We start from the raw sequence: 17,380 nt of genomic DNA, 5'->3' as shown, positions 1-17,380 counted from the left end.
GGCCGCCGCGCAGCAGGCAGGACGCACGGGGCGTCGCCCGGGTGGGCGGGTTCTAGCGACGCGGCCCGACGGCGCCGGGAGGCGGTGCGCCCCCTCGGTGGCGGCGCCCGTGGCTCGCGCGCTGTGCGGGGCAACATGGCGGCCGCCGAAGTATTAATTTTGCCGAGGAAACCTAAGCAGAAAAAGCGGAAAGTCTTCCCAGGAGAAGATGAATGCGTGACGGGCACTAAGGGGGACACCTGACGGGATGAGCACTGGGTGTTATTCCGTATGTTGGTAGATTGAACACCAATAAAAAATCAATTTATTAAAAAAAAAAAAAAAGAAGATGTAGCAGAGATACAACATGCTGAAGAATTTCTTATCGAACCCGAATCCAAGGCGGCTCAGTTGGACACACCTCAGTGGCCCCTGTTGCTCAAGAATTTTGAAAAGCTCAATGTAAGGAGCACGCACTCTACAGCCCTTCCTTGTGGTTCGAATCCTCTGAAGGGGGAGATTGGGGACCACATCAGGACAGGCTTCATTAATCTTGACAAGCCCTCCAACCCCTCTTCCCATGAGGTGGTAGCCTGGGTCCGACGAACACTTGGGGCGGAGAAGACGGGGCACGGTGGCACGCTGGATCCCACGGTGGCCGGCTCTTGACTCGTGTGCATAGAACGAGCCACCGCTTGGTGAAGCCTCAAGAGTGCAGGCAAAGAGTACGTGGGCATTGTCCGGCTACACAATGCTATTGAAGGGGGGACCCAACTTTCGAGGGCCCTAGAAACTCTGACAGGTGCCTCATTCCAGCGACCCCCACTCATTGCTGCAGTAAAGAGGCAACTCCGAGTGCGGACCGTATATGAGAGCAAGATGATCGAGTATGATCCTGATAGAAGATTAGGAATCTTTTGGGTGAGTTGTGAGGCCGGTACCTATATTCGGACGCTGTGTGTGCACGTTGGTTTGTTACTGGGAGTTGGCGGTCAGATGCAAGAACTTCGGAGGGTTCATTCTGGAGTCATGAGTGAAAAGGACCACATGGTGACAATGCATGACGTGCTTGATGCCCAGTGGCTGTATGGCAGCCGCAAGGATGAGAGTTACCTGCTGGCGAGTTGTTTATCCTTTGGAAAAGCTGTTGACTTCTCATAAAAGGCTGGTTATGAAAGACAGTGCAGAGAATGCAGTCTGCTATGGGGCAAAGATCATGCTCCCTGGCGTTCTCCGATATGAGGATGGCATCGAGGTCAACGAGGAGATCCTCGTCATCACCACCAAAGGGGAAGCAGTCTGCATGGCCATTGCATTAATGACCACAGCAGTGATATCTACCTGTGACCATGGTATCCTAGCCAAGATCAAGAGGGTAATCATGGAGAGAGCCACGTATCCTCGAAAGTGGGGTTTAGGTCCAAAGGCAAGTCAGAAGAGGCTGATGATCAAGCAGGGCCTTCTGGATAAGCACGGTAAGCCCACAGGTAGCACACCTGCCACCTGGATGCAGGAGTATGTGGACTACAGCGACTCTGCAAGGAAAGAGGCGGTAGCCAAGGCAGGAATAGCCCCACAGGAAGTCACGAGGTGGTAAAATCCCCCAAAGTGGCGGCCAAAGTGGTGAAAGCCCCGAAGTGGAAGCCAGACGTGAGAGTGATGAGATGTCCTCGCAGCTGCTGGAGAAGAAGAAGAAGAAGGCCAAAGCTGCTGTGGAGAGTGTGAGTGAGCCCGCAGACGGGGACAGTGACAGCGCCAGGAAGAAGAAGAAGGAGAAGGAAGAAAGAAGAAAGAAGAAGAAGAAGAAAAGTGGAAGTGGTTTTGGAGTAGTGGATGCCAGCTCTGGCACTGTGCCCCGTCGGGAGGAAAAATTAAAGCCTTACTGAGAAAAGGTGACTTTTTTGTTCTTGAGGGAACAGAACGCAGGTCCCAGGAAGCATGGAGAGTTCTGGGGCACCTCAGCGGCTCCCTGAGAACTCGGTGAGGAGTCTTGCTGGGAGAAGGTTGTACTTTTTACTTATTAAAGTCTACTTTAAAAAAAAAAAAAAAAAGAGGGATCCCTGGGTGGCGCAGCGGTTTGGCGCCTGCCTTTGGCCCAGGGCACGATCCTGGAGACCCGGGATCGAATCCCACATCAGGCTCCCGGTGCATGGAGCCTGCTTCTTCCTCCGCCTGTGTCTCTGCCTCTCTCTCTCTCTCTGTGACTATCATAAATAAATAAAAAAAAAAAAAGATTCATTTTCTTCATCTGTAAAAGGGGGAGAATCCCTTCCAGGATTTGTTCTGAGGTTAGAGATCAAAGACGTGGTCCCCAGAGAGCCTAGTACACTATGACTCAACGTGGCCTTATTATACCTGGAACTTTCTCCCTGTTTCTCATCTTGCTGTTAATGGGGGGCTCAGGTGCTTGCATTGACACAGAGGGCAGGATGGGTACAGTTGAAGAGTAATTGCAGTTAAAGCCAGGATAAAGAGTATCAAGTAGTTAAGCCCTTCAGGGGGAAATACTAAAAAAATGTTTTTTGGGGGCAGCTTGGGTGGCTCAGCGGTTTAGTGCCACCTTTAGCCCAGGGCCTGATCCTGGAGACCCGGGATCGAGTCCCACGTGGGGCTCCCTGTATGGAGTCTGCTTCTCTCTCTGCCTGTGTCTCTGCCATTCTCTCTCTCTGTGTCTCTCATGAATAAATAAATAAAATATTTTTAAAAAATGTTTTTTAAAAGATTTTGTTTTTAAGTGGTCTGCATCCAACGTGGGGCTCGGCCTCACAACCCTGAGATCCAAGAGTCACACGCTCCACTACTGAGCCAGCTAGGCGGCCCACTAATTTTTTCTTAAATGAGAACCTATGCCTTGGGTCACAGAGTGCACAGGGTTTTTTCTTCCAACAGGAATTGTTTACTTTGGTCACAGTGGAAACAGCTTTGGTGCTGGGCACACTCTTCTGTGATGCACGTCAGGGAACTGGGTAGTCACTGCTCTGAAGGCAGTGCCTGCTGCACACTTTGTCTTTGGTGCTTTGTTGTCTGGGACCCCAGCTGGTGAGCTCAGAGTGAAGGGATCCAGTTCCACAGGCCAGAGCCTGCCTCACAGTGTGGGAGAGAGAGCTATAAGGCCAGGGGCTGTGGGGTGACAAGTGCATACTTGGTAAAAAAAAAAAAAAAAAAAGCCATGTAGGGTACTATTTCCTGTCTTTGCCAGGAAAATTACATTGGAAGGGGATATAAAGTTCCAAAAGTAGAGCTTGCGTGGTAAGTAAACGCAATTAAAAGTGGGAGCTTCTTCCCTGTAATCAGAGAGCTCTCTTAAGGCTGTTCCCCACAAAGTCACACGCCACAACCAACCGACTGAAAGACATATCTGATAGATCACTAAGTATACACTGTATTTATATTGTGATAAAAACTCTTGCTATTCTTTTTAGGCCTCTCAATGGAAGAGAACATTTTGTACAAATATTCTCATTTCCATTCCCAACCTTAAATTTTTAAATTTTATGTTTAAAATTTTATTGTGGTAAGAACACTTAACATGAGATCTACCCTCTGGACAGATTTTTAAGTGTGCAATCCAGTAAACTACAAGTGTAGTGCTGTAGAGTAGATCCCTAGAACTCCCTCATCTTGCATAACTGGAGTTTTAAACCCATGGATTAGCCACTTCCCATTTCCCCCTTCTCTCAGGCCCTGGCAACCACCATTCTATTTCTTACTTCTACGGGTTTGACTATTATAGCTAACTCACATAAGTGCAGTCATTCAGTATTTGTCCTTCTGTGTCTAAGTCTCAATTTTTTTTAAAGTACCATTTTTTTCCCCTGATAATATAATACACCATCATTGCAGAAAACTTGGATAAAAAACAAAACAAAACAAAAAAATCCCACAGCTCAAAGAAAACCTTTCAAAACATTTGGGTATGTTTTAAGGTTGCCCACCTTATGAGATCACCCTACTTCAAGCCCTCTCATCCCCCCCCTCCTCCCAGATGTTCACACTCAATGGGCTTCTTTTCCTTCCACATCAGCAAGCTCTTCTGTGGCAGGGCCTCTGAACATATGGGGCTCATCCTGAGGCAGAAGAGTGTTCCCTGTTCCCTAATTAACCCCTCTCACCCTTCAGATTGTATCTTAATCATCACACCTTCACAATCCTCCCCTGATCCCCCTAGCCACTCCAACACTCATCTGAACATACATAATTTTACCTTGTTATATCCTCTTTATGCACCTTGAATTTTTTTTCCTTTATAGCATTTGGCCAAGGTTGTAGGCATATGCCTTATTTGTTTAATGTTCATCTCCCAACATAATCTCCAAGAGGGGTACACTGTGCTTTTTGGGCGCTCCAATTTATCCAAAGCACAAAGTACCATGTCTTACCTATAATAAATGGAATAATATATACAAATTTACCTCATGTTTTTTAGTAGCTTTACAAATCTTTAAGCATATTTTTGATGATTGAGAGAAAGTTTCAATACATATGTATTAGTTTTCTGGGGCTATCATAACAAAATACTACAGAATTGATGACATAAACAGCAGAAATTTATTTTCTCACAGTTCTGGAAGTTAAAAGTCTGAGATAAAGGTGTCAACAGGCTTGATTTCTTCCAAGGCCTCTCTCCTTGGCTTACAGATAGCTACCTTCTTGCTGTGTCCTCACATGGTATGTCCTCTGTGGGGGCATATCCCTGGCATCTCTTTATGTATCCAAATTTCCTTTTCTTATAAGGGCACAAGTCAGACTGGAGTAGGACCCACTATAATGGTCTAATTTTAACTTAATCTTTAGAGGCCCTGACTCCAAATATAGTCATCTTCTGATGTACTCACATAAGGCTTCAACCTATGAATTTGGGGCAGGAGGACATAATTCAGCAAAAAACAACATACAATGGATGGATCCAAGGAGGGGAATATTTTAAGCCTTCTGACACATATTACCAACAATTCTCTAGGAAGGATGTACATATTTGAAGTCCTACCAGCAAGAAAGACTGTGCTTATCTCCTTGCACTTTTGCCAGTGTTGGTACCATTAAGTAACATTTTTTTTTTTTACCTGAAAGGCAAAAATTGTATATTATTTCATTTTCTTTTTTCAAATAATTTTATTTATTTATTCATGAGAGACACACACAGAGAGAGGCAGAGACACAGCCAGGAGGAGAAGCAGGCTCCATGCAGGGAGCCCGACGTGGGACTCGATCCCAGGACTCCAGGATCACGCCCTGGGTCGAAGGCAGTTGCCAAACCGCTGAGCCACCTGGGATCCCCATATTATTTCATTTTCCATAGTTTTTGACTGCTAATAAGCATAAAGAATTTTTACCCATTAGTATTTCGTTTTCTTTCATTCATTATATATTTATTCATCATATATTTTTTTTAATTAAGATTTTATTTTTATGTAATCTCTACGAGGGATACTATGAAGAGAGAACTCAAGGGGCAGAAACTCAGAGGCGATGTCTAGGCTAACAATATAAAGTAGGAAATCAGATTAGAGCTAGAAATTGAAGCCTGAGGATGAGATACTTTGGGAGATAGTGTAATGTGAGCAAGGAAAGGAAGGGAAGGAAGAGTGGTTTAGAACTTGGAGGAAGTCCAGTAGATATGAGCAGCTAGAAGGAGGGAGAAGTGAGCAAAAATGTCTAAAACACAGTGGCAGGAAGATGGCCCTTGAGGCTGCAGTGGTAGATGGCAAGGGAAGATTGTTTCCAGGGGGGCCACATGGGCTCCTGCACTGAATGCTCCAGAATAATTAAAGGCCAAAAGTGCACAGAATTCGGCAACACTGAGTTCAATATTCTGACCAAAATCGATCTTGGGAGCAAAAGCTAAATTGGAGTGGGTTGGGAAGTGAGAAGAATTAAGAGAATGTTTCTTTCAAGACTGGTTTCTCTGAGCTGTCCCTCCTTTGATTATTTTCCAATTGTGATCTTAACATTGCTGTTATTGTATTATATGACCTCGGCATTTGCCAGTAGGTGTGTGACATATACTTATTTATTTTCAGGACATCTAGTAAGCATTAATAATGTGTAGCAAATATTTTTAAAGTTTTTCAGCTTACCATTAATTTTGTTTATATGGTTTGTGATGCACGTTAGCTTTATTTTTACGTAAATTAATTTTTTTCCTTATGACTTTTTCCCATTGCTCTTTTGCTTAGAAATTCTTTCTTCATATAGGAATCACATAAATATCCACCTTTGCATTATTTCTTAAACACTTATGGCTTCATTAAAGTTTTTTTTTTTAAATATAATCTTGGAATTTATTTTTACATATCAATTTAAGGCGTGGAATGCTTCATTATTCTATCCTAATGGTAGAGGATGAACCAAGCTAGTCTTGGGATGTTCTACTTAATGTTTTAAGTAATTGGCTCTATTTCATTGTAGAGGAAGGTCCTATTGATCAAAAAGGTAAGATTTCAGTTCAACATGAGATTGTTTAGTTGGTAATGTATGTATATTCAGTCCCTGTGCAGTCTCTTTATATTGCAAAAATTTTTAAATTTTATATTCCCAGTTTCCTGTGTTTCCCAGAATCCCATCATCTAACAGCCATCCCAGAAGGCATTCTCATGAGGGCCAGGGATTTCAATGCCATTCCCACATCCCAGATTACAGAAAATTCTCAGCAGATGAGTCACGCAACGAGCCGCTGGAATCAAAAAGAAGATCCCATTCCAAAATTCAAGCATTTCCAGAGTCTTTTGAGCAGCAATTGTGCTTTAGAACCAAACGCTCTGCGTCTTTGGTATGTAACAGAATTGTTGAATATTTAACCACTTTAAAAAGGGAAACCCAATGGATTCTTCCTCCCCAGCTTTGAGGAGAACAAATCTAACTTCTTCATTTACAGCTTAGTGATAAGGTCTTTGACAAATGACAGTTTTAGATAGCCCAGGTGTGTATACATTTTTAAATTATTTTTATTGGAAACCCCTGGTGTAGGAAGAATTCCTGGAGGGCCAGAGGTAGGATATTTTTGTTACCGAAGTCCTCTGTGTTTTTTTTTTTTTTTTGAGACAATTAGAAATAATTGTGACTTGTTTTTCTTTCACTATTTGAAGAAGGGGGAAAACTACCCAACTGTTCCTATCCTTTCGCATTTAATGCAGCAGCAAATAGTGTATGATGGTAGCATGTTCCCTTGTACTTCTAAAAAACATGCAAAAGGAATTATCCAACTGTCTAGTAAGTATAGAGGAGTAGGAGCTGTCCAGGCATTTAGAATGGCCTGTGGGAGTCTAAGTAAAGCACAAAGGAGAGCAAAGGAGAGGACAGGCATGGAACGGGGGAAGAATAGAAACTCCACTGATAATGCCAAACTCAATACATAAAGTAATAAACTAGAGACAGATTAATTGGGGGATAGTTTTCAACTCTGCAACATGTTCACTGAGTGGCCTTGAACAAAATAACTTCTTTGTTCTGGGTTTTTGTTTTTTTGTTCTATTTTGCAAAACAGGAATAATAATGTGGCTCTGCCATGTAGTGGGCAGAACAATAACTGACCAGGTGTATTGCCACCTGATTCTTGAGCTGTGCTCTGTGAATGTACAGAGGAGGACATGTGGCTGCTTCCTGCCTCATTGCACATCTGAACACAACGCTTTCTGCTTAGCAGTGACTGCTGTTGGGACTGTCACCATGCATCTTTGCCTCATAGGTGGCACGTCACTTTTATCAGAGAGTGACTCTGCGTATGATTCCCCTTCAGTAGAGGAATAAAGAAGGAAGAATAGAAAGCAGCTGTCACTTATCATTTCTAAATCTTATTAAAAGTTACTGTTTTATCTTTTTCCTTATATTGTTTTTTTAAAAGTATGGTTTCAGGGGATGCCTGGGAGGCTCAGCAGTTGACCTCTGCCTTTGGCTTAGGGTGTGATCCATGTCCTGGGATCGAGTTCCACATCAGGCTTCCCACAGAGAGCCTGCTTCTCCCTCTGCCTCTGTCTCTGCCTCTCTCTCTGTGTCTCTCATGAATAAATAAATGACATCTTAAAAAAATATGGTTTCAGGGAACCCTGGGTGGCGCCGCGGTTTAGCGCCTGCCTTTGGCCCAGGGCGCGATCCTGGAGACCCGGGATCGAATCCCACGTCGGGCTCCCGGTGCATGGAACCTGCTTCTCCCTCTGCCTGTGTCTCTGCCTCTCTCTCTCTCTCTCTGTGTGACTATCATAAATAAATAAAAATTAAAAAAAAATATGGTTTCAGACTTAGAATGGTAGCGAGAATAGTATAAAAAATACACTCTTCATTTAGATTTCCTCCAAGTTAATATGGTATATTTACTTATATCCTTTCTCCCCTTCCAAGCCCCGAGACAAGGGCAGGAAAACATTCTGTTACAGAAACATGGTATAGTAATTAAACTCAGGAAATTAACACCAATGCAATACTTTTATAACTAAGTATTGACCTCATTCATATTTTGCCAGTTGTTCCAATAATATTCTCTATAGTGAACTTTCAGATTATGTAATGCAGCTCTTTTTCACACCCCTCTAATTGATATTTATTCTGTAAACAGTTCCTCAGTCTTTCCATGTCTTCATGATACTGACCTCTGAAGAATACAGGCCAGTTATCTTTTAGAATGATGCCTAGCTTGGGTTTATCTGGTATTTCCTCATGACTAGATTTAGATTATGAACTTTCAGCAGGAATATAGCAGGAGTGCAAGAATTCTTGTTTTAAAATTACATGCTCAAGTCATTAATTATATTAATTTGGGAGACATAGCTGCCTTAAGTTTTTTCTGGAGCAAGTTATGGAATAAATGTATTTTGAAAAAAATTTAATCTGAACTGTTCTTTTTCTGAGGTTCTCAGAAAAAATTTCACATAACATCTTATGGAATAGCTTATATGATGCCATTTGCTAATATTGTAAGCCCTAACAGTGTGTAAACATGAAATCAATTCTCTTATTTAAAGAGATACTCACCACCTCATCCCTAAAATATCAAATATGTTTGCTAATATTTCCTTTCTTTTTTTTTTTTTAAAGATTTCATTTATTTATTCATGAGAGACAGAGAGAGAGAGAGGCAGAGACACAAGCAGAGGGAGTAGCAGGCTCCATGCAGGGGTGGGACTCAATCCCAGATCTCCAGGATCAGACCCTGGGCTGAAGGCGGCACTAAACCACTGAGCCACCTGGGCTACCCTAATATTTCCTTTCTCAAGCTCTTCCTTTTGAGTGCCGAGGCAATCAAGATAGCATTTTCAATTTTTTGACTCAAGAATTCTTTTTACAGTTACATATAGTAGCTAGAAACCTGCTAGGAATTTATAAAATCATTAATTTTTTTCTTATTACATATATAAACATATAGGATAAATAATTTTATTAAATATTTTATTTTATATCAATTTTAAAGAGCTTTTTATAAAGCTTATCCTAATATAAAATTAAAAATTTAGAACATTACATACACTTTAAAACTTGTTCTTACTTAGAGACTGACATAGTTTTCTAAAGCTAACTACACTGAAAAGTATATTTTTATCAGCAAATCTAAAACTGATTTATATTTTGGTTGGGGACCAAATGTTAAGTAATATGTAGATTAAAATTTCATATCCTTTAGCATCAAAAGGATCCAGAAGCTAATTTTGTGGTCTGATCATGACCAACAACATTAAATTCTTTCATTTTAGTATTGAAAACCTCAATTGTCTTATTTTGAGAATTTTTATGTTTTCTTTCTTTTCTTTTCTTTTCTTTTCTTTTCTTTTCTTTTCTTTTTTTTTTTGAAGATTTTATTTATTCATGAGAGACACAGAGAGATGCAGAGACATAGGCAGAGGGACAAGCAGGATCCCCATGGGGAGCCCGATATGGGACTTGATCCCAGGACTCCAGGATCACGACCCCAGCCAAAGGCAGATGCTCAACCACTAAGCCACCCAGATGCCCCTACATTTTGTTTCTAAATAATGAGATAAAAAAAATTCAGTTCACTATTTACAATCATTTTTCAAATAGTCTTTATTCTCAATAAGGGAAAAGCCATTGCTTTGTTTTGAGAAGTATCATCACTATTTTTTCTCTTTTTTATACCATTCTTATAAGCATTAGAGATATTCATGCCTGCTACATATGAACTTTGATCAGACTGCTGGATCTAATACAACTGCTAGGTCTAATGAAAATAATCTGGAAACACATTTACAGAATGAGCACAATCTTTAAGTTTCTCTTAACTTTCATCTCAGCATCATAATTTGTTTTGCTTTGTGACTCTGGCCACTGGACCCCTATAGATAGAAATGAAGCCATTTAGGTATAAAAAAATTTAGCACTGAGGAGTAGCTGACACCACCGTAGTAAACAGACACCCTCGTAACTTGGCCTGCAGGGTTGAGTCGTGATCTTGCTCATCTCACTGCCACTCATCACAGTGTTATGTTCACTTGATAGACACTCAGGCATTGCCCAGCGTTTCCAGTTCCAATAGAGGAGGGGGAGAGTGATGGTGTTATTTGTTATAGGAGTGTAAGTAGGTGCCTACTTACACATTTATCAATGCCATTCTTTGGTTGGTAATTCCTTTGAGAGACACTCTTGACCATGGAAACTAAAGAAGGCTTCCCCGTTCCCACCATACATCCCTATCACCTCACCCTGTTTGCTCATTATCAGTGCACTAATCACTATCTGTGATGTTCTTATCTCCTCTTAGGCTTACTGATGGTCTGTCAGTGTCCACCGAGGTGAAATATCGAAGAAGTAGAGTTTCTTTAGTTTGTGCTGTACCAGCTGAGGAATGTGGTTGGATGTCATTCCTCAACACTTCATTCTTCACATAGTCCTCACATTAAAACTTAGTGCAAACTCTACTGTTAATGTAATTTAAAGGAGTAGACACTGGGGGGGTTAGAATCATTCCAAGTATGATTCACTTGCCATATTCCTTTTCAGAAAGCAGCGAGACACTATTAATCATATCACACTGTGAAATCACATCCCTCTATATGTCAGAGTTGTGTATGGGTGGAGTTTCCCCTATAGACTGTTGCTGACACCCCCATCCCTTTTATTTATAATTAAAACTTTTAGCAACACCCTAGGCCTTCTGCTAATTTATTATGAGAAACTACGATGTGGAAGTCTACTAAGTGACCAGGGATTTTTTTCATTTCTGATAGGATAAATGTGGCACGTCAGTTGTTGGCACATTTCTACCCTTTTCTAACCTTTGTCTTTCAGGGACCGGAGAGCAGAAGGGAGAGAAATGAAAGGGAATGCCTGAGGATGGAGATAAGATCTCAAAAGAAAGTAGAGGAAAAAAACAGCTCTAGGAAGGAAGAACACGGAGAAGCATGCATGCCCCCCTTGTTTGAAAAAGAGTCCAAATAATATTTTGTTTCCACATCATTTCTACAGATTCTACTGTGTTTTTTGGGTTCCAGAACACCAGGCCAGGGGGTGGTAGCTATGAACGAGTGTCCTCAGATGCTGAGTGACCACTGGGTGGGGGGTTGGGAGTGTGATCTGCTGTGTTGTCTTTTTATGGGAATAAGGAGAAGAAAAGGTATTTTAACAGAATAAGTGATTCTTAAAAATGTAAAGAAAGATATTGAAAGAACCACCCACCCATCTTCAGTAACTCTTCTTCCACATTAACCTTGCAAATAATTTAAAATAAAAGTCATTGGTGTCACTCTAAGTTTACTTCTTTATCAGATGTAATTATGTAAGTATGTCTAACGCCATCATTTAATGAGACCTGATAATTAGCATGCCAAGCACTATGCTGAGTTCTTTAATGCCTTACCTAAAAGAATCCTCCCTACTCTGAAGTGGGACCTATTCCTTCCCCTTGCTAGTTGAGGAAATGGGAATTTAGACACGTCCAGGAGCCCATCAGTGAGGTGTCAAGAGTTAGGGCCAGAGCCCAGTTTATTCTGGCTCATGTTCCTAACCTGAGGCAGGACCTCCATTTCCTTTTAGCACTGGCTCCTGACTTGGTGCGTGTGTGTGATGTGCATGGAATGAGTGGATGTGAGCGAGAAAATCAGGAGCTGGGAGCAGCTTATGATTTTGATTACACGGGTGGAGACTGATTTTCTGAGGTCAGCTTTATGCTCTGGGCTTTAACTTTATGAGACCATATTCTTATTTATTTATTTTGTTTTATATTGAGACATAACTGACATAGAACATTATATTAGCTTCAGGTGTACAGCATAATAATTTGATATTTTTAATATGTGGTGAAATTATCACCACAATACGTCTGGTTAACATCCACGAATGCACACAGTTACACAATTTTTTTCTCGTAATACAAACATTTAAGATTTACTATCTTAGCAACCTGCAAGCATACAATAGATTGTTACTAATTATAGTCACCATGCTTACCTTATATCCCACGACTTATTTAAAATATAGAGAATGCTTCATGAATTTGTGTGTCATCCTTGCACAGGGGCCATGCTCATCTCTATAATTGACAAATAAACTGATATGTTTTAAGTTGTACAAACATGATGATTTGACATATGTATGCTTTGTGAAATGGTTACTGTAATTGGGTTAAGTAACACATTGAGGCCATGTGCTATCACTATTTTTCTTCCCTAGAAGAAAAGATACTATAACTTTCCCTATTTATCCTATTTTTATACTGAAGTATAATTGACATTTAACATTATATTAGTTTCAGGTGTACAACATAATGATTTGATTTTTGTATACTTTGTGAAACGATCACCAAAGTCTCATTAACATCCATCACGACACATAGTCATAAAATCTTTTTCTTATGATGAGAAATTTTTTTTCCCCTTAAAAAACTCCCAGTTTTATTATGGTATCATTGATATCCTAAAACTGCACAAATTTAATGTACACAATTTGATGAGTTTGGACATACATATGCGCCCATGGAACCATTACCACCAATCCTCAGTTCCTCTTCTACTCCTCAGGAATGCTCAGAAGCATGGCATATCTTTTTTTTTTTTTTTTAATTTTTTTTTTATTTATTTGTGATAGTCACAGAGAGATAGAGAGAGAGGCAGAGACACAGGCAGAGGGAGAAGCAGGCTCCATGCACCGGGAGCCCGATGTGGGATTCGATCCCGGGTCTCCAGGATCGCGCCCTGGGCCAAAGGCAGGCGCCAAACCGCTGCGCCACCCAGGGATCCCGGCATGGCATATCTTAATTACTTTTACAATTCATACAAGTCCTCTCTTTTTTTAAAAATTTTTATTTATCTACGATAGTTATACACAGAGAGAGAGAGAGAGAGAGAGAGAGAGAGAGTGGCAGAGACACAGGCAGAGGGAGAAGCAGGCTCCATGCACCGGGAGCCCGATGTGGGACTCGACCCCGGGTCTCCAGGATTGCGCCCTGGGCCAAAAGCAGGCGCCAAACCGCTGCGCCACCCAGGGATCACAACTCCTCTTTTCTTAATATGGATCCTTTTTTCCTCCCAAGTAGGCTCTACGGCCAGCATAGAGCCCAACGTGGGGCTTGAACTTACTACCCTGAGATCAAGACCTGAGTTGAGATCAAGAGTTGGATACTTGACTGACTGAGCCACTCAGGCACCCCAGTATGGATCCCTTTTTGAAATTACTTGAGGCAAAATTAGTATGTTTGAGAAAGTTTTCCTCACAGTCAGGTATGATGAGAGCTTTTAAGATCTACTCTCTTAGCAACTTTCAAATATGAAACACAATATTATTGACTGTAGTCATCATGCTGTACATTACATCCCTATGACTATTTTATAACTGGGAGTTTGTACCTCTTAATGTCCTTCACCCATTCCACTCACTCCTTTAGCCCCCGCTCCTCTCAGGCAACAACCAGTCAGTTCCCTGTATCTAGGAGTTTTGTTTTATTTGCTCATTTGTTTGTTTTTACATGTAAGTAAAATCATATGGTATTTGTTTTTCTCTGTCTCACCTATTATTCATTTAGCATAAGGCCCTCAAGGTCCATTCATATTGTTGCAAATGGCAAGATTTCATTTTTTTGCGGCTGAATAAGTATCCATTCATCTATCAATGGACACTTGGGCTGTTTCCACACTTTGGCTATTGTAAGTAATGCTGCAATAAACATAGGGGTTTTGAATTAGCCTTTTCATATTCTTTTGTAAAAACCCAGTAGTGCAATTACTGGAGCATATGGTAGTTCTATTTTTATTTTTTTTTCTATTTTTAATTTTTTGAGGAACATTCATACTGTTTTCCACAGTAGCTGCACGAGTTTGCATTCCCACCAACAGTGCATGAGGGGTCCTTTTTCCTCCACATCCTTGCCAATGCTTGTTTTTTGTGTTTTTGATATTAGCCATTCTGACAGGTATGAGGAAACATCTCATTGTGGTTTTATTTTTTAGTTCAAGTTTTTATTTATTTTTTAAAGATTTTATTTATTTATTTATTTGTTTGTTTGTTTATTTATTTATTAATTAATTTATTTATTTATGAGAGACACACAGAGAGAGGCAGAGAAATAGGCAGAGGGAGAAGCAGGCAGGGAGCCTGATTCAAGACTCCATCCCAGGACCCCGGGATCACACCCTGAGCCCAAGGCAGATGCTCAACTACTTAGCCACCCAGGCCCCCTTTTATTTCAAGTTTTAATTTAAGTTCCAATTAACGTATGGTATAATATTAGCTAGAGTAGAATTTAGTGATTCATCACTTATATACAGCACCCAGTGCTCATCACAACATATGCCCTCATTAATACCTATCACCCATTTAACCCACAGCCCTGCCCACCTCCCATCCAGCAACCCCCAGTTTGTTCTCTACAGTTAAGAATCTGTTTTATGATTTGCCTTTCTCCTTTTTTTTATCCCCCGTATTTTGTTTCATTTCTTAAATTCCACACGTGAGTGAAAGCATATGATATTTGTCTTTGACTTATTTCACTCAGCATAATACACTCTGGCTCCATCTCTGTTATTGCAAATGACAAGATTTCATTTTTTGATGGTTGAATAATATTCCTTTATATATATGCCACATGTTCTGTATCTATTCATCAGTCGATGGATATTTGGGTTCTTCCCATAATTTAGCTATTATTGATAATGCTGCTGTAAACATCAGGGTGCATGTGTCCCTCAAATCAGTGCTTTTGTATCCTTTGGGTAAATATCTAGTATTTATAGCAATTGCTGGGTCATAGGGTAGTTCTATTTTTAACTTTATGAGGAATCCCTGTCCTCTTTTTCAGAGTGGATACCACAGTTTGCATTCCCACTAACAGTATGAGAGGGCTCTCTTTTCTCTGCATCCTTGCAAATACCCGTTGTTTCCTGTCTTGTTAATTTTAGCCATTCTGACAGGTGTGAGGTGATATCTCATTGTAGTTTTGATTAGTCTTTCCCTAATGATGAGTGATGTTGAGCATCTTTTCATGCGTCTGTTGGCCCTCTGGATGTCTTCTTAGGAGAAATGTCTATTCGTGTCTTCTGCCCATTTCTTAACTGGATTAGTTTTTTGGGTGTTGAGTTTGATAAGTTCCTTATAGATTTTGGATACTAATCCTTTATTGGATAAGTCATTTGCAAATATCTTCTCCATTCTGAAGGTTGCCTTTTAGTTTTGCTGAGTGCTTCCTTCTCCGTACAGAAGATTTTATCTTGATGAAGTCCCAATAGTTCAGTTTTGCTCTTGTTTCCCTTGCCTCCAGAGATGTGTCTAGCAAGAAGTTGCTATGGCTGAGGCAAAGAAGTTGCTGCCTGTGTTCTCCTCCAGGATTTTGATGGATTTTTGTCTCACATTTAGGTCTTTCATCTATTTTGAATTTATTTTTTTATGGTCTAAGAAAGTGGACCACTTTTATTGTGGCTTTGACGGCATTTCTCTGATCGTGAGTGATGTTGAGTGAAAATTTTCAAATTTAATGCAACTTGTACCTCCATCCATTTTGGATTGGCACCTTCATGTAGGTTTTTAATGCAGTATGATGCTTTTTCACACATGTAAAAGATGATTGTTCAGCCATTACCTGGTGCTGTTTGACTGTTATTTGTCATCACTGAGGGGGAGAATAGGGCCTGACCTGACATCAAGATCTGTATTCTGCTGTAGTTGTGAAGAAAATAGTTGTTTCCCTACCCTTCCTTCATATATTTTTCAGTCTTGTCAATGAAGTTTCAGATTTGGGGATGGTCTGCTGATAGAATATAGAAAAGTCTGGGGAGAGGTGGCCCATCCATGGGAAAAGGAGACCCCTGGATGGAGCGGCTGGCTGGCTGACACAGGTTCCCCTCCCTAGACTCAAGAATAGTAATACTTGTAAAAATCATGGTTAGGAATTTTGTAATATATTTCCTCAAACTGGAAGGAAGTCTATTTTCAACATACTATCAGGATCATAGCATGTGGAGGAGGGGGCACTCTGAAAGGGAAGTTGTCAGCTGATTGCTTTTTGCTAATATCATAAAATGACACTTCCTAGAATAAAAATACAGATAAAGGAAAATAGTAGAAATTAAAACCTTTTAATCTACCTACTCAGGGATATACTTGGTTAATACTTTGGTGTTTGTCCATCCAGAGTATTATATATATACATATACATATACACACACACACACACACACACACACATAAAAAAAACTTTTTTCAGAAATGAGGTCATTTCAGTTAACAATCAAACATTAACATCCTTTCCAATCAGTAGGTCTAGTGCATAATTTTAATGATTCCTTTCCTACAGCTTTTAAACATGCTTGAGATCCTTCAATCTTCTCTCATGATATACCAATAGGTATCATCCTTGATATCCCATAGTTACCATTTTAGCTGGTAACTACCTTCTCTTTCATAGAAAACTTGGATTTATCTACATTTCCTTCTTAGTGTTTAGTCTGTGGCAATTTTCAGTCTGTAGCATAGGATAGATAGAGGCAGTCCACCTGCTATAGGAAATGTTTTCATGAAAGTCACCCACGATCTCCTTAGTGCCAAATTCTGTGAAAATAGCCCTCCCTCCCTTCCTTACTTTCTGGCGGCATCTGACACTGCTGTCCACTCTGTCCCTTTTGAAGCTTTTGCTTTGGTTCTTGTGACCTATATCCTTTTGGGTTTCCTGGTGCCATGATCACTCCTGGTTGGTCTTTGGTGATGGATCCTTATCCTGTGAATGCTGGTTTTCCTTTGTACTCTGCCTGGGTACTTCTCTCACTCCTTATTCCCTCTGGGGAATTTCATACATTCCCGTGGCATCAGCTACGTACCTACATGAGTAAGATCCCTAAATCGATCCTGTGGTGCAGACCTCTCTCCAAAGCACCACACTCACATACACAGCTGGCCCGTGGACATAGAATTGGTTGCAGATTTCACAGGCATCTCAAACTCATCTTTTAAAAGTAAGCTAAGCTTTCTTGCACTG

At 40.7% G+C, this 17,380-nt stretch overlaps 1 protein-coding gene, 1 non-coding gene and 1 pseudogene across 5 annotated transcripts in view; 2 read left to right on the top strand and 1 right to left on the bottom strand.

Annotated features, from left to right (window-relative positions):
* The window catches only part of LNP1 (leukemia NUP98 fusion partner 1), a 41,310-nt gene extending 29,645 nt beyond the window's left edge, over positions 1–11,665 (top strand). For all 4 annotated transcript variants that reach the window (XM_041750442.1, XM_041750434.1, XM_041750416.1 and 1 more), the window contains exons 3-4: positions 6,518–6,748; positions 11,212–11,665. In XM_041750442.1, the coding sequence (XP_041606376.1) occupies positions 6,518–6,748; positions 11,212–11,361 (381 nt within the window). In that variant the 3' untranslated portion in view covers positions 11,362–11,665. The remainder of the gene's footprint in view (positions 1–6,517; positions 6,749–11,211) is intronic.
* On the top strand, positions 136–2,030 carry LOC121488143 (annotated as a pseudogene).
* A 726-nt stretch (positions 11,666–12,391) lies between the features above and the next one.
* LOC121475090 lies at positions 12,392–12,496 on the bottom strand. The gene has a single exon (XR_005983619.1). It is a non-coding gene; the product is annotated as a U6 spliceosomal RNA (small nuclear RNA).
* Between the last annotated feature and the right edge of the window lie 4,884 nt (positions 12,497–17,380).

The sequence above is a fragment of the Vulpes lagopus genome, chromosome 1 (assembly GCF_018345385.1).
Source record: "Vulpes lagopus strain Blue_001 chromosome 1, ASM1834538v1, whole genome shotgun sequence".
In the NCBI taxonomy this organism is placed as follows: domain Eukaryota; kingdom Metazoa; phylum Chordata; class Mammalia; order Carnivora; family Canidae; genus Vulpes; species Vulpes lagopus.
Note: the sequence above shows the minus strand (reverse complement) of the source record. Positions and strands in the feature narration are given on the sequence as shown.